At 51.7% G+C, this 20,812-nt stretch overlaps 11 protein-coding genes across 11 annotated transcripts; 8 read left to right on the top strand and 3 right to left on the bottom strand.

The window, feature by feature from the left end:
• Positions 1-1,103: 1,103 nt before the first annotated feature.
• N7532_002723 (uncharacterized protein) lies at positions 1,104-1,307 on the top strand (the record flags this gene model as incomplete). The annotated part of the gene is made up of 1 exon (XM_056615217.1): positions 1,104-1,307. The coding sequence occupies one exon, from the start codon at positions 1,104-1,106 to the stop codon at positions 1,305-1,307; it is 204 nt and encodes a 67-aa protein (XP_056478189.1).
• A 1,060-nt stretch (positions 1,308-2,367) lies between these two features.
• N7532_002722 (putative MFS transporter) lies at positions 2,368-3,975 on the top strand (the record flags this gene model as incomplete). The annotated part of the gene is made up of 3 exons (XM_056615216.1): positions 2,368-2,557; positions 2,627-2,727; positions 2,782-3,975. The coding sequence occupies 3 exons, from the start codon at positions 2,368-2,370 to the stop codon at positions 3,973-3,975; spliced, it is 1,485 nt and encodes a 494-aa protein (XP_056478188.1).
• Positions 3,976-5,161: 1,186 nt separating this feature from the next.
• N7532_002721 (uncharacterized protein) lies at positions 5,162-5,881 on the top strand (the record flags this gene model as incomplete). Its single annotated transcript, XM_056615215.1, has 1 exon — positions 5,162-5,881. One exon carries the CDS (start codon positions 5,162-5,164, stop codon positions 5,879-5,881), a length of 720 nt encoding a protein of 239 aa, XP_056478187.1.
• Positions 5,882-6,235: 354 nt separating this feature from the next.
• N7532_002720 (uncharacterized protein) lies at positions 6,236-7,575 on the top strand (the record flags this gene model as incomplete). Its single annotated transcript, XM_056615214.1, has 3 exons — positions 6,236-6,251; positions 6,329-7,434; positions 7,552-7,575. The coding sequence occupies 3 exons, from the start codon at positions 6,236-6,238 to the stop codon at positions 7,573-7,575; spliced, it is 1,146 nt and encodes a 381-aa protein (XP_056478186.1).
• A 905-nt stretch (positions 7,576-8,480) lies between these two features.
• N7532_002719 (uncharacterized protein) lies at positions 8,481-9,342 on the top strand (the record flags this gene model as incomplete). The annotated part of the gene is made up of 2 exons (XM_056615213.1): positions 8,481-8,526; positions 8,582-9,342. The coding sequence occupies 2 exons, from the start codon at positions 8,481-8,483 to the stop codon at positions 9,340-9,342; spliced, it is 807 nt and encodes a 268-aa protein (XP_056478185.1).
• An 836-nt stretch (positions 9,343-10,178) lies between these two features.
• N7532_002718 (uncharacterized protein) lies at positions 10,179-10,546 on the top strand (the record flags this gene model as incomplete). Its single annotated transcript, XM_056615212.1, has 3 exons — positions 10,179-10,196; positions 10,276-10,316; positions 10,375-10,546. 3 exons carry the CDS (start codon positions 10,179-10,181, stop codon positions 10,544-10,546), a joined length of 231 nt encoding a protein of 76 aa, XP_056478184.1.
• Positions 10,547-11,277: 731 nt separating this feature from the next.
• N7532_002717 (uncharacterized protein) lies at positions 11,278-12,627 on the top strand (the record flags this gene model as incomplete). Its single annotated transcript, XM_056615211.1, has 2 exons — positions 11,278-11,360; positions 11,415-12,627. 2 exons carry the CDS (start codon positions 11,278-11,280, stop codon positions 12,625-12,627), a joined length of 1,296 nt encoding a protein of 431 aa, XP_056478183.1.
• Positions 12,628-13,216: 589 nt separating this feature from the next.
• Positions 13,217-14,271, bottom strand: N7532_002716 (nascent polypeptide-associated complex subunit family protein; the record flags this gene model as incomplete). The annotated part of the gene is made up of 5 exons (XM_056615210.1): positions 13,217-13,455; positions 13,513-13,685; positions 13,986-14,069; positions 14,145-14,154; positions 14,226-14,271. 5 exons carry the CDS (start codon positions 14,269-14,271, stop codon positions 13,217-13,219), a joined length of 552 nt encoding a protein of 183 aa, XP_056478182.1.
• A 582-nt stretch (positions 14,272-14,853) lies between these two features.
• Positions 14,854-17,284, bottom strand: N7532_002715 (NAD-dependent epimerase/dehydratase family protein; the record flags this gene model as incomplete). The annotated part of the gene is made up of 3 exons (XM_056615209.1): positions 14,854-15,734; positions 16,260-17,026; positions 17,133-17,284. The coding sequence occupies 3 exons, from the start codon at positions 17,282-17,284 to the stop codon at positions 14,854-14,856; spliced, it is 1,800 nt and encodes a 599-aa protein (XP_056478181.1).
• A 707-nt stretch (positions 17,285-17,991) lies between these two features.
• On the top strand, positions 17,992-18,745 carry N7532_002714 (uncharacterized protein; the record flags this gene model as incomplete). Its single annotated transcript, XM_056615208.1, has 2 exons — positions 17,992-18,190; positions 18,243-18,745. The coding sequence occupies 2 exons, from the start codon at positions 17,992-17,994 to the stop codon at positions 18,743-18,745; spliced, it is 702 nt and encodes a 233-aa protein (XP_056478180.1).
• Positions 18,746-19,112: 367 nt separating this feature from the next.
• On the bottom strand, positions 19,113-20,099 carry N7532_002713 (palmitoyl-(protein) hydrolase; the record flags this gene model as incomplete). Its single annotated transcript, XM_056615207.1, has 6 exons — positions 19,113-19,212; positions 19,262-19,632; positions 19,696-19,749; positions 19,804-19,894; positions 19,956-19,967; positions 20,017-20,099. The coding sequence occupies 6 exons, from the start codon at positions 20,097-20,099 to the stop codon at positions 19,113-19,115; spliced, it is 711 nt and encodes a 236-aa protein (XP_056478179.1).
• Positions 20,100-20,812: the final 713 nt, after the last annotated feature.

Below are 20,812 nucleotides of genomic sequence, written 5' to 3'. Positions count from 1 at the left end.
GACGGCAGGATATCTTTTCAACATTGGAAGTGGAGCAATCAGCTGGCAATCAAAGCGCCAGAATGTTGTTGCCCTGTCAACCTGCGAGGCCGAATTCATAGGCCAGACACAAGCAACCAAGGAAGCTATCTGGCTGAGAAGACTCCTTCACGAGCTGAATATGGGCCAGGGACAACGGGCAACGATCATTTGCGGCGACAACCAGGGAGCCATTGCGCTGGCCTCAAACCCTCAATATCATTCGCGTACAAAGCATATGGAAATCCAGCGAAAGTGGCAAGGAGAAGTCCAAGATGCCGGGACAGTGGAACTCAAGTATATCCCAACGTCAGAACAGATAGCGGATGGTTTCACGAAGCCCCTTGCACGAGACAGATTTGAATGGTTTCGAGAAGGCCTCGGCATTGAATAATAGCCCGGTCAGACACGAGCCTTCAAACTAAAAGAAAAGAAAACAAAACAAAAGACCGGCATGCAAGCACCCTTTCCTTCCTTTTTACCACTGGTTTTGGGAGGTTTTAATGGGGCTTGACAACCGTGATAAAAGATCGCTAATCTCCTTCGTCAGAAGGATATCAGCGAGTGGGAGTGTTGAAATATCACGGTTACTGGGATAATCATGTGGGCTGGGATCACGTGCATGCCTATATACCTGTTCACCAGTCTACCTGTATCTTAGACAATCAACTCCCCTAAACAACATAAACACTGAAGCATCACTATAAATCAACACCGCCCACGGGTTTGCTGACTAAGACCCAACCCAACCCGTGGGCCGGGTTTTCGTGGGCGGGTTTGGGCCGTGGGCGGGTTTTGGCGAGGCCTAATCGGAACATTCAACTACATATCATACTCGTAGTAACAAGTGATTCCTGGGATGACTGAAGAAAGGATCCGCCGGCTTCTACCTTTTGATACGACACTGGATCAGCCGGGCAGCGCTTTGTCCATCGATCATCCCAACTTGGATTGTTCCACCCACAATGTGAAGAGACTTCGTCGAATTTATAGTCTTTGTGGCGTTCATCATCAATAAGGAGACCAAGTATTTGATCCAGGAGAGGCTTTTATTCCGAGGCTAATGGCCTTAAATGGCCTCCAGTATGTATAAGGGCAATGGCAATCGCCGTGTGGTGTGGGGCTACGGTACCCCGGGGTACGACGCCTTGCTCGGGACCAGGATGGGAAAGGTGGCTGTATACCTCGTGTTAGGTGTGTATCCCCGAGGAACCTGCCGCATTGCCCGGGTCGTCACCTGGGAACACAACTTGGAAGCTAATTTGCGCTTCGATATTGAAGCAGTGTGAGTGAATCTGGTTGGCTGTTCATTTTTCCATTCCGGCAGCGGTAGTGCTTTGGGGGTGGTAAGTAGTTGAAATATTTTATTTATGGACGCATGTACATTCAAAAATAATCTTCAGCTAATCTCCGTGGGCGAATAATGAACAGTAGACACTCAGCTATCTGAGCTAGATGGGTTAATATAGCCTAGCTTGGGCGTACCGAAATGCTCGTTTCTGCCACGTCTTCGCCGATGTCTTTGGGCCTTTAAAGAATGGGCAACAAAGTCTCTCAAAACAGAAATGCATGAGCCATGTGATGCTGGCATCTCATCACGTGGTCGCAAGCGCATTCTGTGCAATTCGACCCGATTGCGCAATAGTTTGAGTCAGTGGATCTCCAGGCGAGATGAAACTCGCAAGAGGATGTGCATCTCCATCGATTCTCACGATAAAACCTCTCGGGTGCCCTCGAGGTCCAACTAGAATGGTCAACGAAGAATGGTTTTCCCCATTTTTTGGGCAGTTGAGGCGTGGAAAGAACGAACCGAATTCTGGGTTCAAGAATGGTCGTATCGGGGTGGGTCAAAGCTCAGACCCTTATTATATCAAGCTATGACGTTTCTGTGGCCCAGAAAGGTGATCTGCGATGCAGTGTCACGAACTCGTAGCCGATGAACGAGACTCTTGATCACAAAAATCGGTAACGGTGGTTGACTCGTGGACGACTCTGTCTGTAGGACAGAATACCTAAATCCATGCCGCTAGGAGATCACAAAGATCACAATGATACCAATATTGTAATTTCGACTGCAGGCAAGTCGATACTGACAACAAGGATGCATCTTGCAGATCATACCTTAGGGTAGGCTAAATGGAAAGCGAGGGCCGATCCCGCATTCCGCGTGCCTTGGCGCTTGGCAACCTTAACCTCCAAATTTTCCACGGGTTTTCTCCAAACCCCATCCTACTTCCCCAGAGAACAGCCAGCGTGTTGATACGCGCGATGCAACCGCGACAATAACACCCTTCTCACTCGAGTTCGTTCGTGTTGGTGCCCAGACATATCGCAGTCGCCCCCTCCAAGATGGAGGGACTATCCAAAATCGAGAGGGAAGGCGACGTGGGGCCGCCCGGCGCAGACGACGACTTCCAGGAGACCAGCTCAGTGCCGACCATTGAAGAGGAGAAGATGGAGCGAACACTCATTCGCAAGATCGATTTGCATATCCTCCCGTTTGTGGTACTCCTGTACCTGTTCAGCTTTCTCGACCGAGGTATGTGGTGCCATTCTGACTCACCATGTCGTTTGCGACCGTCGAATAATTGCTGACGACCAATTCCAGTGAACATTGGAAACGCCCGTTTGTACGGGCTTGAAGAGGACATTGGACTAGTCGGTGATCAATACCAGGTCGCCGTCTCCATTCTCTTCGTCACCTACTGTGTACGTTCAGCCGTCGGCCGAAACCTGAAAGTCAGCCGCTAATCCACCATCCAGCTCTTCGAGGTCCCCTCAAACCTGGTCATCAAGAAATTGAGACCATCGCGATACATCGCCGCCATCTCTGTGATATGGGGCATCATCGCAACGCTCACGGGCATCGTCCAGAGCTACGGCGGCCTCATCGCCTGCCGAATTCTGCTCGGCGTCGTCGAAGCCGGTCTGTTCCCAGGCTTCATGACCTACCTCACCCTATTCTACAGCAAGCGCGAAATCGCCCTGAGAACGGGGTATCTCTTCAGTAGTGCTGCGATTGCAGGTGCCTTCGGCGGACTCCTCGCCTACGGTATCGGATTCATGGATGGCATTAGCGGCCTGCGCGGTTGGCGATGGATCATGATCCTGGAAGGTATTCCAACCGTGATTCTGGGCCTGGTGACTTGGTTCTACCTCGCGGATGACCCCGATACCGCGTACTACCTTAATGAAGACGAGCGTGCACTTGTCGTTCGTCTTCGGGGCCGGTACGTTGGGCAAACGGCATCTGCGCAAAAGTTCCATTGGGCGGATGTGAAAGAGGGCGCTCTCGATTGGAAGATTTATGCCTTTTGCGTCGGCCAATTTGGCGTCGACACCATGCTTTACGGGTACAGCACCTTTCTTCCGACTATCATCGAGGGAATGGGCAATTGGTCTGTCCCGCAAGTCCAGGCATTGACTATCCCTTGCTACGGACTCGGCGCGATTGTTTATCTCATAGTGGCATGGATAAGTGATCGGACACAGCACCGCGCACTGTTTGTCTGTATCTTCAGTGCCATCTCGGTCGTCGGATACGGAATCATGATCTCGGACTCTTCGTCCGGAGTACACTACCTTGGTGCTCTCATGGTTGCCCTGGGACTGTACGTCGCTGTCGGTCTACCGCTAGCCTGGCTACCTACGAACCTCCCCCGATACGGCAAACGTACGTTTGCGACGGGCCTACAGCTCACGTTCGGCAACGTCAGCGGTGTCATGTCTCCTTTCTTGTACAAAACCTCCGAGGCACCGCGGTACGTTCGCGGTAATGCAGTCACACTTGGCTTGGTCGGCTTTGCGGGTACCCTATACGGTGCCATGTGGTTTGCTCTTCGCGAGATTAACAAGCGCCGGGCGCGCGGTCTCGAGGACGAGAAGATTGCTTCTATGTCAGAGGCGGAAATTCAAGAGCTTGGTGACCGGAACCCTCGATTCTTGTATAGCACTTGAGAGAGAGCTTTGCATGGTAGACTGTTTGAAGGGAAATAGAGCTTAGACATCTGTATCCTTCATTCCCTGTTTTACAAATGATGGCGACGTTGATAGACTAGCGTTTGACGATAATATGTTCAATAGATCAATACATGTTCGGCTTTATCTGCCCTTTACATGATCAAGTACGAAATATTCTAATGATTGCCCATCCCTTGGTACCTCCTCGAATCCCATATAAACTTGTCAATGACAATGTTCGTTCTTCGGATTTCAGTCGCGCGATGCGCGGTAGTCCAAGGACATCTTCGATCAAGTCGGCGAAAGGGCATCTTCTCTCCTTGCGCTCATCAATCATGTACCAGGTGGATATTCGCTTGTAGAGAAATATGGCCCAGCATCCAAAGATTGTGCTTATTTTCCGGGGAGTAAGTCTGCTGACCAGAGCTTTTTTGTAAAGGAAACCTGGGAGATAGTAATATGTATGGCTTGCCAGTGTTTAATGGAATCAGATCTTACTGTTGACGAGCCTCAATTGCAGGATATCTTTGTAAGGCAATATCTCGGCTGCTACTTGCAATATGAACTCGAGAATCTCGAGCAGGACTCGCATTATTAATGAGGGAAAGCTGAGAGGTGAGACCTTTCAAATTTGTGAATGGAACAGAGTCATTCCGCCCCCAGTAGGCTGCAAGGTACAGCCACTATGACAAGGGACAAAGAAGTCAACTTATAAACTGTCGGCCTTTTATTTTGTCGTCAGATGGACTGCCCAGAAAACAATCCTGGGCAAAGTAGATCATTGAAGACATGGCCGGAGCCCACACAATTCAAACCTAACAAACAAATGGATGATGGAGTTGTCAGGTTGGAGATCCTTGGCGAGTAGCGAAGCTCGGTCGTCACGAAAGAGAAGCTGTAGTCGGACAAATCGCGCAGGATGATCGTCCTGCAACGAAATGGTATGTGGAAAAAGCGTGTTGGAATCCACTGACATGCTCATACAAGCTCTGAATCGATGACGTGACTGAATGCTATCCACTGGGCATAAGGTCAGCAGAGGGGTGGTTTATTATTGGGCGGGCCATAGTACCAATCTCGCTCATCTCTTACACAGCTCCCTCCGGGCAGCACCCCCCGGCCATCAGATTCCGACACCAAATCGCAACTGTTTCGATACCCATACCGATATTCGTCTTTCAAAATGTCTTCCATGAACAAGTCCAAGGCCGCCCCCGAGCAAGGTAAGTATGGATCTCTCCAGGTCAGTGGAGCCCTCTGCCGCCGTTGGCTTGCAGATCCCGACTACGAGGGATGCTACATCATTACCTCCCCCCAAGACCTCAGTTATCTACAATCTAATCCTCGACTCAGGGCCCAGATGGAGCCAAAGATCCACAATATCCACGGGGAGCTTCACCAGCAGGTCGTTGAGCTCGGTCTCCCAAACGAGTTCGATGCACCCGTCGAAAAGGGTAAGTCAGTCTATCGGAACTACACAATCCGACACGGCTCTCTCACCTGGGTGGGAACCATCGGACCGGGTATCGTTGTCCTTGCTGAGATCCAGCGCAGTTCGCACCCGATGTGGAACGCCCCCTACATCTCACAGATCACTCAGGCCCTCTACGCCCAGTGCTATGACCTCGCAGGGCTGAGGCACATCATCATCACGAACATCCAGGAAGATGAAACGAGTGCTTTAATTGAAGACCATATCCTTCTCTGGCCAGATAAGGGACCGTACACTTGGGAAATCGGAACGCCAGAATATGATGCTTTGCTGGGCACCAGGCTCGGTAAGGTGGCCGCCTACGTCCTTCTGGGCGCTCTTCCCCGCGGCACTCGGCGAATCAGTCAAATTACCCTTTGGGGGTGCGATGCCCCAGGCGCCGATATGCGGTTCGATATTGAGGCTGTCTAATTAGCCAAAACGTCTTGGCTTGGATTTTTTACCTCTGACAAACCTTGCCTTTGGACGATTGATGGAGTTGTTAAGATGAGTACCTCATGCCTTTTTTTCTGCTTTCTCCAGATAATGCACACAATGTCTAGTCTTTGTTCGACTCTAGTATCTCCCTTTGTCCTTTGTCTATCGTATCCTCGGCATCCTGGCCTATTTTCGGAAATCTGGTGGAGCCACGAAAAGTATAGAAGCACAAGAGTTGCCTCGAGTATTTCGTTTTCACCACATTTCAAACTCACCAAGCATCTACAGGATAATTCAAAGCACATCTACACAAAACTAACAATTCACAACATTACCAACATCACCAAAATGTCTCGCCAACTGAGTGACAATATCGCCGCAGGCATCAACGCCTGCGACGAGCATCATCCTGCTGCTCTACTATCTCTGACTCGAAGTCAGGCTCTGGTGCTCAAACGGCTACACCTACACCCGAAATCTCTCAAGTTAATGCTGGAGCTGGCTTTTCTTACGAACTTTCAGAAATTCAGAACCATCAACATCTAGATAATCAGGTGTTGGTTCCGAATCCGCCTGCCGCTCAACCTACTACAATTGTGGTTGCTGCTGATGAACACTCTGCTAGTGAAGATGCTTCTAACGCAATTACAGGTAGTACTAGCGCACATGCTGGTATCCCTCCGCAACCTTATAACCCTTCGCAGTTCAGTATTCCTCTGCGAACTACTATTCCTCCGGGAGCTACTATTCCTCTGCGAGCTACTAGCGCTCCGCAAGATACTACTCGCTTACCGTCTCCCAGACCCGATCCGTTCTACACTGTTGAACGCTCAGCAGCACGGTATAATGCATTCAAGCAGGCTGGAGCACTTCGACGCCGATGGATGGAAGATCCTAACGAGCCAGGTTGCACAATTTCCCCTGTTACCTTGGATTTTGAGCAATTTAGGACTCAGGACCATGGCGATTTCTCCATTAGTTCTAGCACTGCTAACGTTATGATCCTCTATGCAGAATTATCGCTTCCCACTGACGTTGCATACGAAAGTGTTCAATTTACCACTGACCGTATGCAGTGGATTGGACTGTGTGCATCTGGTATAGTAATTCTCGATGTTCTTGAGAGAGAAAGAGACCCAAATATCCCACATATCTCTGAAGTTGGCATGGCAAACTACGAACAGTCTTTCGCTCTAGGAGGGGAACCGCTGACCCGTATCTATATTACTAAGATGGCAAATGACCACACACTTGATTTCCTTGATAACAAGTTACATTCAGATGAGACTGGCTTGATATGGCCACGCAGTGACAAGCAAACGTTTACCTATGAGAGCCATCCGGACATGTTTGACACCACTCTCGGTACACCTCTTGGTAACGTCGCCGCTGCCATGATTATAGGTGGATATCCACGTGGCACTCGCCGCATCAAGTCTTTTACTGTCTGGCCTTATGGGGATGTGATTCCTGCTAGGATGAGAAACCCTACTTATGCACATTTGTTGTTCGAAACTGAGGCGATTGTTGTTCTGCTCACGAGACTAGTGGAAGTTCATAGAGATGATATTTTCTCCTTTCTCTTCTCTCGTCGCTATCGTTTATGGTCTTTGATTTGTGATCTTTCGCTTTATTGCTTTGCTTTTGCTTTTTCTTTCATATAGCCTAAGCTACCAGATCGACAATAAAAATGAGCTTGCTTTGTTGATTGCTAAGAAGCAAAAGGGAAAAAGAAAAAGAAAAAGAAAAAAGTAAAGCCCCTTGTTCAATATCTTCAGTTATCCAAGAGTCTGACCTTAGTAGTAAAATTCTAGTTCCCTCTTCCACGAGTGTCGTGGAGGTTCGCAGTGTTCCCTGCTCAAAAAAAGTGGTGAACTATATCTCACAAGTGTTCCAGAACACGGTGCGTTCTATCCCTTGGCAATTTAACAGCCCACATATAATGGAGGATACTTTGCGCTTGTGAGCCATATGATCTATTGTTATGAGTGAATATATAACAGATAAATAGCACCTGGCAAGCTCATTGTATGTGTCATGTGCTCCTGGCAGGTTGCTGCAGCGTGCTGCACGAGGGCATCAATTCGCCCCGGCTTGGCATCGTTACGGATCGTCGTCCTCGCGCCGGTACTTCGACACTACAACTCCTGCGATGAGCACGCGACCACCGGACAAGCCTAGACAATGTTTCTACGCTCACTCCTGAAAGTCGCACTTCCGACCTTTGCAATCATCGGGGCTATCGCGTTTTACAACCGTGGATCGGTTTCCTCCTTCCTAGTAATCAAGTCATTCACTCCACCCGGGGGATATCGCGATCAGCATCAGTCTCCCCACACACCCAGCTGGAAGACCTGGTTTCATCCGTCCCAGTCTGTCTCTGGAAGCTCATCCGATAAGTCCCAGGAAGAATGGAATATTCTTCAGCATCTCGGCGGCAATGGACCCTGGATCGAGAAGATGGACGGGCGCGAGAACGCGTCGTGCCTTGCGCCGCCTGATGGATGTTCGGTTGATCAAGTGCATATGGTTTGTTCTCAATTTTCCGGATTGTGAAATCCATCTGTTCTATTACGGGTGTTGATTGCCATAGATGTCGCGCCATGCGGAGAGATACCCTACGACATCGGCAGGGAACCGTATGTTAGCCTCGTCCTTCCGAATGGCCTCTTCAGGATCTGACCTCTCTCATAGGCCATATTGAATTCCTTGAGCGTGCTAAGTCCCTCGGGTTACCACTGAACGGATCCCTGGCATTTCTCAACCACTGGAGCTACTTCACCGACAACCCCTCCCGAGATTTCGGACAGTTGACCAGCACCGGCCCCTACGCGGGTACGTTGAATGCATTTACGACAGGAGTCCGATTCCGAACACGATACCATGACCTCCTACCAAGCGATACAAAGGTCCGACTATGGGCCAGCGATTCCCAACGCGTCATCGACACGGCGCGCCATTTCGCCTCTGGGCTCTTCGGCCTTGACTGGGAGAGTTCAGGCCGGGCAGAACTAGACATTATCCCCGAGACTTTCGAACGAGGCGCAGATACCCTCACACCAGGTGATACTTGCCACAAATACCTCGAAGATATCACACACGGCCATGACTATGGAGCGAAAATGCTTGCATATTTCCAAGATACATACATTCCAGTTATCGCACAGCGGTTTCTTGAACAGAATCCTGCTCTGGGTGAGCTTAGTAATATGGAAGTCTATGGGATGCAGGAGATGTGCGGATTTGAGATTATGGTTCGCGGGTCGAGTCCGTGGTGCGATCTATTTACGAAGGAAGACTGGAAGAACTTTGAGTATGCTCGAGATGTCATCCACTATTATCGCGCTGGACCTGGAAATGTCTACGCTGGTACGATGGGTTGGTTGTGGTTGAACGCGACAACCACCCTACTTCGGGCTGGTCCTGAAGCAGGGCCTTTATTTTTGAGCTTGTGAGTTCCCCCCTGACTGAGACGCTCAGGCCTACCGACTGACAGGACGACTAGTGTCCACGATGGCGACATTGCCCCTTTCCTTACAGCATTGGGCATCCTATCCGATCCCAGTGGGACTAACTTACCGACATCGCATGTCCCGACCGACCGACTCTGGAAAACCTCATCCATACTCCCGATGGGCGCACGAATAACTTTGGAACGACTGAATTGCACCTCTCAGGCCGATCAGACATACATTCGCATCAACATCAACGATCGAATCGTACCCCTCCCTTCATGCCGATCCGGACCGGGGGGTTCATGCGCTTTACCGGAATTTGTGGACTACGTGCATCGTCGCGGGGTAGAAGTCGGTGATTTTGGCGAGGTGTGTGGACTAGAGCGACACGCCGAGCGAATAACGTTCCTGCATCAAAACTAGAATGTTTCAAGTGGTGTCGATCGATGAGCAATTCTTGTTTGCATCGAATTTAGCGTTGACACTGCCGAAGTTTGGAACCCGGGATCGATGACAGCTGGGCCAGGATCGGCCGGTGCGACGAGTTCCACGGCTGCCGGCCAGAGCTGATATATCTGAAACCAGGGAGGTCCTATCCTATGTGATAGATTTATGAAGGATAGAACCCTAGCGAGTGTTTCAAATGTGCATATTCCATGCCGATTGACTTCATTATTAGCTCATCAAAACAAAGTTGTCAAACAAATAGACCGAACACCTTGCAGATCTATTAACATCCCTTTTCTCCATGTCTCCCCAGATTCAGACTTGAACACACCTGTCCTTATTCCCTATTCACCTTCACACACATTCATTCATTCACACATCGCAGCACAATGGGCAAAGCCGAGGAAGTGAGTCCGGTGTCATCTAGCGTGGAGACCACTCCCACCATCGCCGTCAGAAGGAGATCGCTAACAAGACTCGAACCAGGTCAAAGCGCTCCAGGAGCAGCTGCAGCAGCTTCAGCAAGAGTATGCGTCCCGATATGCTCACATTTCATCGTCGCTGTTTAACCTGATGTGCACCCAGGATCCGCGAGGCGGAGTTGAAGGCCCGGGTGGTAGAGGGGCAGCTGCAGAGCTCCAAGACCAAGCGACAGCAGCTGGAGGCGAAGAATGAGACTGTCCCCGCCAGTGAAACAGCGCAGCAACAGCCGAATTTGGGAACCGAATGGGCAACTGCTCAACTTCAGAACTTTTGAGCGTGATTGTATCTTTTATCTGATTATATTTTGATGTTACTTTACCCTAAGGTAGGGTAGGTTGGTCTTTAATCGAGCATGGCACAGGCTTTTGACGCTGCGAGCAGATTTAAATGGCCACATCTCCACCAGCTGGTCATAGATCAGCTTGTGGAGGTATCTGTTGGATGTGTTTTCGGATTGTTGTTAGTTCCGGCCATCTCAACAGCATCTGCAACAGCTACAGGTGCATAAGTAGCCCCGTAGATTATTTTATAGTAAACCCTTCTTTATAAGATTGACTTGTATGCGAAGCTTATGCTGCAATAGAGAGAATCGACTTGGTGCTGTATTGGGCAGCTTTTCTCAAGTATGTGTGAAGGCCACAGGCAACCCCATTGTGAAGCATGGGCTAGTCGATTTAAAAGTGAACACTTCACTTCAAGACATAAAATACACGAAATCCTGTCGGTGAGGTTAGAAAAATTTGCAGTCAGTTTTTTTTTTATTGTACGGACTACAAGGTATGGCAGTGACTAGACACTCGTCACTGCCAGCTGTTTGGGCTGGCTCGCGATCACATGACCCATTCCCCAGTGAACGGCTGTTTACCAAAAAGTTTCCCTCTCGGCTTGTGTTGGTCGACTCGCGCCCTGCCCATCCGAGGTGCTCTACTCACCCAGACACTCTCAGACTGCGCCTTTCTCATCTCCTGCTGCTGCCCTGCAAATAATTGCAGCGCCTCGTCCACGATGGAGTACCACGCCGTGCCGCCAGAGGAGCGCGCACGAGATGAGAACGGCAACATGCTGCCCTGGGGCTACATCTACAAGGAGTAAGACCACCTTTCCATCTCGATTTCCTGTCCGTGCTGACTTTGAGCTTCCAGTGAGTCTCGCAACCCCCGCCGACCCGTCGAAGAACATGGACCTTTCGGCAAGAGGAGGAACACCCGCTGGGACAACGCCCGCTCACGAACCCGCACCGGCACACCCGCTAAGCGCGAGAACCCCAGCGTAGCTGAGTTCGGCCAGCTCTTCGCCAAGCAGCAAGAAGAAGAGAAGGTACCGGGAATCCCGAAATCCACATCTTCGTCCAGTCTGGACAACTCGCGCAAACAGGTCGATAATGGCGCCGCGACCGAGTGCGTCCTCCGTGGATACCGCTCCAAGGAGATGGAGTGGAAGGTCATTGACAAGTACGAGCGTATCTCGCAAGGCATGATCTGTGAAGATTACCCACGGAGCGACCCCAACGCCTCGCAATACGGCCAGCTCTTCAGCGGCGACGTCGTCATCCGCAAGAACCTCTCCGCCGAGGCGAATCGCAAATCCAAGCGCTATGATGGCGGCTTCCACTGGATCAAGGTCACCTTTGACTCACCGTCGGCCGCTGACCGCGCGATGTTCTACTCCCCGCAAGAAATTGACGGCTGCCTCGTTGCCTGCGAGCTGTACGTCAACCATGGAGCCGTAGAGGATGTACCAATCTTCAAGGACTCGGTGGAATCGCAAAGATTGCATTCCAAGGCCAACCGAACCCTGACCACCGCACACTCGACTGCATTCCTCAGCAGCCGCGAGAACAGCAGCCGTGGCGTGGCGACCCTTCCTCGCTCCTTCGCCATGAACAACCTCGCCGCCACGGTAGACGGAACCCCCGAAGAAGAGGAGCCCTCTCTCAACGAATCCACAACCACAACAGCCACCTCCGGCACAGCGACAGCACCTCTAACCACGAATATGGGCGCATCGAGCAGCTTCGCAACCTCTACTTCCACGTCCAGCCTCAACAAACGCAAATCAATCGGAGGCGATGAGCCTCAACCCGAATCCGAATACATGACACACATCCCGACCGTGAAGAGGGTAAAACTCCGTCCATTCACCGAGGCCTTGGCACCCTCACCCACACTCTTCGAGCGCATCCTCCGCTCCATCCCGATCCTGAGCTGGTTCACCGGCGACATCGTCGGCGAAGGCCCGATGATCCGCGAGGACGGAACATTCGACAACGACCGGTCGAACATGTACTGGCGATTCTGGTACATGATCGATATGATCTTGGGTACGGATATGTGCGGATTGAAGGAAGAATCTTGAGGGAGATATACCTCTGTGCTTTCCGACAACAAAATGGTGGTGTGATTGCAATTACTTTGCATCATGTGGACCTTTGACCATCTGCACATATTCTACGCTCCTGTGTTACCGCAGAACGAACACGCCGTCGCCAGACGAATCGAGCCCAGTGAAGCTGGGTATCTGAGGGATAACTTGAAGATGGATTGAGCAATAGCATTAATAGGCGTCGTGGTGGGATTATCAGATTATCTTTTTTTGCTGTACGATAAACAGGTCTCGTCTGCAGATTACGAAGTATGTCCTTGGGACTTATGCTGGAGTGTTTTATGTAGCTTTCCGGATTCTCATAGCATAGGCAGGGCATTGGAAGGGTATTGAAATACTAGGATCATTCCGCCCAATCACCCTGGGGTAGAAAATAATTGCAACTTGCAAATCCTCTTCAGAAACAAGTGAACCGCAAACCTCACACAAGAACTAGACACCATCCCAACTCAAGAAAAAGCATATTCAGAAACGGTTGAATTCATTTCATTGATCATAGCACGACCCAGATTTTAAAGGCAAACTACCTAACTTCAAGTTCGAATTCCATCCTTGAGCAAATTTACTCAGGCTTGTTCTCGAAGTTCTCGCCCTCAACCAGCTCAGGAATATCATCCTCATCGTCATCCTTCTTCTCACCCTGAGCCTTCTGCATGTTCTGGTAGCTCTCAGCGAGCTTACGGAGGGAAGCCAGGGAGTCGGGGCCGAGCTGGTTCAAGATACCGGGGACAAGCTCAGTCAGCTCCTTCTCCTCGCCGGCGCCGTAGAGGGCGTAGGTGTTGGCGGAGGGGACGCCGTGGACTTCAACGTAATCAGTTTGTCGGTCTTTGTAAAGGCGGCCGGGGCAGTTATACTTACCGCGGGGGGCGCCGAAGTGAATGACGTTGCCGTCCTCCTTGAACATGTTGACTTCCTCGACCTGCTGGACGGGCTGGACGTTCAGCTTCTTCAGGGCGGCCTGGAGCTTCTTGTCGTCGGCTCCGGAGTTGCGGGTGACCTTCTTGACCTTGCGGCGGGGAGTACCCTTGCCTCTGTTTGTTGTTAGTTCGTGTTCTCGTTCATTCTGGGTGTGGTGTGTGTGATGGGCGCGTGTTGCGCGGGGTGGGCTATGGATTTGTGCGAATCGGTCGGGATGGAGATGCTTGCTTTGCCGCGGATATGGAAGGCAAGTCCATCGTCGAGTCCGGGCCCGCCCGATCGCGCAGGACAGGAAACGGGGTGTAGTAGCGGGTGTAGAGGGGAATGTGTTCGCGGGTGAAGATTTTCATCCGTGTCGCATGGTGACGGAGGATGTGTTGAGAAATCGAGAGAAGAAAATGACCGATACATACCCTGTAAACAGAAGAAAATTCGAGTTAGCCATTGAAATCACAGTCAGAAGCCCGCCGAAGCTCATCGCTCGCCGAAGCCAGAGGCTGTCGCCATGAGCCAGTCCACCAGAGCAATTGTGTGCGGTCATTGCCCGATCCAAGCTCCGGCTCAAGACTCACAGCTCCAACCCTGCTCCAGCTCGCTCCCAGCATCCAAACAGACAATTCGAACCCAAAGAAAAAAAAAAAATTTTCACATACCAATCCGCACGCTCGCCTGCATCTTCGCCAGCTTGGCCTGATCCATGATGTCGGTATGTGAGGGGTGATCGGTGATCTGAAGCGCGAGACAAGTTAGCCGAGGAGATCCGCGGGGGTCGGCGATAATAATTCGAATCGAATCTTGTCGCGTGTGCTCTTCTCGAGCGACAGCACGTCTCGATCGGGGGGTTGCTGCGTACCGGTTGAGTGGTGGTGGTTGGTGGAGGGGTTATGGAGTCGAAGTTGAGGTTGGAGCGAGATGATGCGCCTCCGTTTTTGTGTGGGGAGTTCGGCGCGGGTTTTCGCTAACGCTGGTTCTCACCACCGACCGCCGCGCGCGGCTGCCTACGTCTACGGCTCTTCTGTTACACTTCTACGAGGTTTCTGCCGCTGTTTGCACTTTCTGCGGGCTGGTCTGATCGGCTGCTCGGTGCTGGGCATGGTTTTGTGGGCGACCAGCTGCGACTCGGCTAAACCCTAAGAAACTGGAAACCCGATTCTGCTTCCGGCCCGCCTTTAACTGCTAAGACAGTAGGTACTACGACAGGACTACAGGACTACGCAGCATAGACCAAGATACAACACTCGAGTCGTGAATACCAAATTGAAACTCAATTGATTCTGATTTTCATGCTTTCGCCTTCTTCTCCGCCAACGTAAAATACTTCTTCCACGGGTGTTTCTCCTGAAACCCGAGCAGCCGCTTAATCTTCGCATTGGACAAGGGCACCTCAAACTCCTCCAACGCCCGCACAATCGGCGTATTCGGATAGTGCTCTTTGAGAAACTCCTCCGTGCGCTTGAAATTCGTCATCGCATCATTCGTCGCATTGAAAACCTGGAACCCCAGCCCATCCGTCCGCAGTGCAGCGTCACACATCCTGCCCAGATCACGCACATCAATATACGACCATCCATGCACCTTCCACAGCGCCGGCTCGTGGACATAGCTGTAGAAAATATCATCATTGTACTCCTCCGGCTCGATCACCCGCCCAATACGCAGGATGTAGATATCAATCCCGAAGCGGGCCGCGAAGCCGCGCGCCACGCGCTCATTGCACAGTTTCGCAATGGCATATGTATCGGTGGGATTGACGTCCTGGTCTTCGTCGATCGGGAAGTAAGGGTAATCCGCATCGCCCTGGGCGAACGAGACGCCGTAGACCGTCACGCTGCTGGCGAGGATAACCTTGCGGATGCCGAGCTTACACGCCGCCTCGACGATGTTATACGTACCCTGCGTATTGGCGCGGAAGGTCTCGTTGTCGGGGACAAGCATGTTACGCGCGTACCCGGCGAGATGAATTACAGCGTCCGGGCGAGGAGGCAGTCCCTCCGGGAAGGGCTCGTGCAGCTGCCACTGGCCCGAGAGGGCATTGAAGACCTGCCCGCTGTCAGCAAGGTCGGTCTTCAGCGTGTGCACGTCTGGGTGGGACATCGGCATGAGATCCAGGTTCAGGATTTGGTGTCCGGCAGAGAGCAATTCGGATATCACGTATTGGCCGGCTTTGCCGGAGCCGCCGGTCACGACGATGCGGCCCATGTTGGGATCGGGTCGGTTGGGAACACCTGGGGAGAGGCTGTAGTTCCTAGCTGATGCGTAGCGAGTGGGAATCTTTGCGAAATGATGCAGGTGGAGGTTCAGAGGGCCTCGGGGCTTCAGAATGGCGAATCTCATGACTGGGATTGGGATCATGATGATGACATTCGTAGTTTTGCCTCCGGTCAGCATAGGCCAAGTAGATTGTAGCTGCGTTTGTAAGAGAGCAAGATACGGATTCAGAAGGTAGGAAATGGATTATTTGATGCTGTATGTGACATGCGATTTGCAAGCTGCTAGCTCGAGTCGAGAAATGGCATCTCAAGGCGATTATAAACAAGTCTGTCATGGTGATATAAATTAACGTAGATGGTATCCGATGTCAAAATTATGTATCCGCCTTAGCTGGCTCTAGCTCCGCTCGGAAATCTGCTCTTCAGTCCATTCCCACAGTTGGCGAGCAATGTCAGCGTTGCGAACAAATTCGGTACCGTCGCTGCGGTATCCAACAGGGGTGTAGTAGGCGCCATTGACCAGTTGGTCCCGCGGGGTGGTCGCAGCGAAGAGGGTATTCAACGCCCCGCTCGAGGTGTTTCGGAAAAATATCGAGGAGACGAGCTCCAGGCTATATTTCATAAACGAGCTGGATGACTTGGCATGCGTATACAGGTCGCTCTTGACGGCGCCCGGATGCACAGAAACCGAGAGGATCTCCGGGTGTCGGCGCGCGAGTTCCGACGCAAAGAAGATGTTCGCAGCCTTGGACGCGCCGTAGCGATGCCAGGTGCTGGCAGACAGCAGCGAGGGTGTCGAGGTCAGCTCCTCGAAGGTTGTCGGACTGATCATATGGGCCGCAGACGACAGACTCACGACGCGGACATCGGGAGTCGCGCCGCTCGCGCGAATCTGCTCAACGGTCTTCTGCAGCGTCGGCAGCAGCAGCTTGCTGAGCAGGAAGTGACCAACGTGATTGGTACCCAACTGCACCTCAAAGCCATCCTCCGTCTTGGTGGCAGGGTTTCCCATTGTCCCTGCATTGAGGATCAGGAGGTCTAGCCGGTCACTCTCCGACTGGAACTTGTCTGCGGCCGCGCGGATCGACTTGAAGGAAGCGAGGTCCAGCGAGATATACCGGATATCGGCGGGGGAGGCGAGCTGCGACTGGATCGAGATAATGGCATCACGGGCTTTACTTTCAGTGCGCGCGGCGAGGTAAATACGCGACGGATGGTGTTTGGCGAGCTGGAGGATGGTTTCCCTGCCGAGGCCGGTGTTGCCTTTGCGAATGTTAGTTGCGTGCTGTCGCTGTCTAGTGCATTCCGACGAGCTTGCCTCCAGTGACGAGAATTGTCTTGCCCTCGAACCTGGGAATGTCGCGCTCCGGCTTGAATGAGGACCCCAGGAGGCCGAAAGTGGCTTCGTTCAAGGTCGGACCGAAGCTGGACAGTCCCTCCAAGGGGTGTCGCAAGCTGTGGGTGGCAAAGCCACTGGTAGCAGCGATATCACGGAATTCCATTGTCACGATGGTTGAGTGTTGCTTCGCAGATCAAGGCGACAGAGAGGGGGTGAGGGCCATGGCGGCGACGGGACCGAGGAGGTGCGCGTTTCGGCTAATGGCGAACATGTGGTGCAAGTCGATCGGATGGACGATCGGAAATTCTGCTGGAGAGCGCGCCCGTATAATCCGGAAACAAATGGGACGTCGTACTCGTCTGGCGTGGGCTTGGGATTGAGAGGGAGAGAACGTGAGACGTGAGGGCGCTGCAGAATGCCGATGGAGCTGGTCACCTGCCATCTGATAAGCAGACAGCTCCAAGTGAACAGTGCAATAGCCTTGAGTATAACTGAGAGTAGTATAACAGAAGTCACTCAAATATATTATGCTAGGTAAATTAGATTCTCAAAAGTACTACAAAATTTACAGTCTTGCAGTAGCCGTCTCAATGCTGTTCACTGTGGAACGCGATGCGATCTCCGATTCTGGCAGCTGCCAGTACATTTTCTCCAACGCCCCGCATCGCTAGGGCTGAGACCCCCTGCATGCGCCCTCGGGCTATTGCGACGGTCTGAAAGCCTGTCATCGCCCAGGAAACCTGCAAGTTTCCCGTCGCTGCAGATTTCTCTTCTCTCCGCGGCTTACTCTCCTTCCCGCATCCTACAATACTGCCGGTCTATTCTGCCGTCCTCTTGCATCTATACCAACAACCCACCATATCATCCAAGATGCGGTTCCTGTGTCTACACGGCGCCAGTACGAACAGCGAGGCACGTTCCCCTTCATGCGTCAAACATTACTCGGTACTCAATACTGACCCATCGCAGATCTTCGAGATCCAAACCGGCGGCCTGCGCCAGGCCCTCGCAGCCAAGGGCCATGTCTTCACTTTTATGAACGGCAGCCTCGACGCAAAGGTCGAAGCTGGTACGTAAACCAAGCAAAAAGTGAGGGTTTCTTCAATCTCACACAAGTGCAGAACTAGAAGGCATCGTCGATGGCCCGTTCTACAACCACTACCCACGCTACCCCTCCCTCCCAAGCTCCAACCTCAACGATGCATTCGAACACACCTACCACACAATCGCTGAGAAAGGACCCTTCGACGCTGTAATGGGCTTCTCGCAAGGCGCAGCCCTCGCCGCTGCACTCATTATCCACCACTCGAAAGAAAACCCGACCTCTGCACCCCTCTTCCGCGTCGCGGTCTTTCTTTGCGGCGGAGTGCCGTGGGAGAGCTCGGGGATAGAGCAAATTGCGCCGAAGCAGGATGAGTTCCCGATTAAGATCCCCACGGCGCACGTTGTGGGTAAGTTGGATCCTCTTTACCCGGAGAGCATGAAGTTGTATGGGCTTTGTGAGCCTGCCAATGCGGCGTTTTATGATCATGGGTCGAAGCATATGGTTCCGTTTGATCAGAAGAATACGGAGGCTATAGTTAAGGCGATTGAGGAGACTATTGCCAAGGCGATGAGGGGGTGATTGTAGTACTGCAGCGCACGGTGTGGGGCATGTGACGATTCTCCTGTTTCATCCACGCTGTTTTGTCAACGGTTGGACTCGGTACTTCTAGTGTCGTGGTTATTCGTGCGTCGGACTGGCAATGCATTATTAGGCGAACGTTCTCATTTCTATGAATCTATGTATGGACAACGTCACACGTCCTGATTGAACGTGCAAGTATGTTAATTTAATACCGTGAAATATTCTACTCCTGCTTATCCACCCGTGCAGGCCGGGATATATATCTAGACCAGGCAACTGCAGCGAGCAGCACCATAAGCCCAAAAATAATCAAACCAAAACCCCATGGCACATCAGCAACACCCCCGGGACGACTTCCATCAAGTCATAGGCCAGAAGACTGGCTCTCCTGGGGAGGCAGAACCTTCCCAAGGAACTTCTCGAGGTCATGGACCTCAAGGGGATCAGCCGAGTGACCGAGATCACTTCAAAAGTCAGCTATAACCTAAACACCAAGACAAAAGGGAAACTTACGGGTAAGTGTTAAACTCAACATCAGTCACACCAAGCTCCTTGAGCTTCTCAGCAGACTTGCTCCCAAACACATGCTTAACAATATCATCCTGATCACCATGGGCAAGGAAGAAAGGCGTATCCTTATTCGCCCACTGCTCCGGAATAAACTTCTTAATCTGCTCGCTAAGCAGCAAGTAGCACGAAAGACCAAAGACACCACCGAGCTTCTTGTCGCTCGTCAACCCGGTGAAAACGGACATGGCGCCGCCCTGCGAAAATCCACCCAGCACAATGCGCGATGACTGGATGCCCGAGTCCATCTCTGCCTTGACGAGGCTGTTGAAGTATTCGCGGGAGCGCAGGATACCGGGCTCATCTTGGGAGCGGAGCTGGACGAGAGGATGTTAGGTTCCAAGGTTGCTTCTTGCAGAGTTGCGGGAGGGGTGGCTCACGTCGCTGCCGAGGTTGGAGATATCGTACCAGCCAGGCATGCTCATGCCCATGTTCTATACAATAAAAATTAGCGAAGACTCGAGAAAGTGCAACGCGATTGAGCGTACCACTGTGATGGGGATAGAGGGCGCATTCGGGAAGATGAATTTGACCTCTTCGAAAATGCCGCGGCGGCGCCAGTTCTGAGCGAGGGCCATCCTAGAGGAGTCCGTCAATTTAGTCGTTTCGAGAGGAGGGAGAGTATCAGGTCGGTTCGTACCATCCGGCACCACTGCGAGTTGGTTAGCTTTGCTCAGTTCTCGGATCAACTGTTGACGAACCTGTCACCCAGGCCGTGGGCCATGATGACCGTGGCAGTGTGTTTCTTGAGCGCGGGCACGATGTAGGGAGCGCGGGCGGCCATGTTGATCGTCTGTATGTTCTTTAAAGGAGAGAATGGAAGGAGTAGAGATAAGCCGTGAGCCTCGGATAACCTCGTTCACATTCGGCCCAGCTGGGTGGTTATTATTCTGCCGGCGGAATGTTGCGATTGGTCTGGGACAGCCCTTCTTAAGTACTCGCCGCTTTTTACACCGCTTAAACGTGTATACAATGGACCAGCGCAGTTCAACAGTTCAATTTCCTTGTAAAGACCATTCTCTGTGACGTGGCAGATAGCGTTTATTTAGAATATTTCATCGGATGAGGCCCATTTCTCAAACTCTAGATGTTCAAAATTCGCCGCCACAAGCCCCGTTAGGAGAATCAATTCAGTATATTCCGAGCGCTTACCGTGCTCCAACCCTTCAAAGGAGACAATTCCCTCGCGACTCATAGTAGCAGATATCGGAGACTTCGAAAGAGAAGCTTACCCATTACAATTAAAATCGACATGGCAAATTGATGTTTTCTTTTCCAACTGCGCGGGCAAATCCGGCAGACCATCCCTATCAAAGTCTTCGGGTTTGTACTTCTCCCACACAAGCACCTTCCGACATGATTTATCTTGATCAGACTCAGCCTGCTCCTTCTGAAGATTAAAGCGGTAATACCCCGGACCGATATTCGGAAATCCCGGTTGTATCTCATCAAACCGCCAGCGTTCCCCATTAGCGAGAGTTACCCACCCCCGATAAC

The sequence above is a fragment of the Penicillium argentinense genome, assembly GCF_028826775.1.
Source record: "Penicillium argentinense strain IBT 30761 chromosome Unknown utg000003l_segment0_segment0, whole genome shotgun sequence".
In the NCBI taxonomy this organism is placed as follows: domain Eukaryota; kingdom Fungi; phylum Ascomycota; class Eurotiomycetes; order Eurotiales; family Aspergillaceae; genus Penicillium; species Penicillium argentinense.
This window is presented reverse-complemented; position numbering and strand designations above follow the sequence as displayed.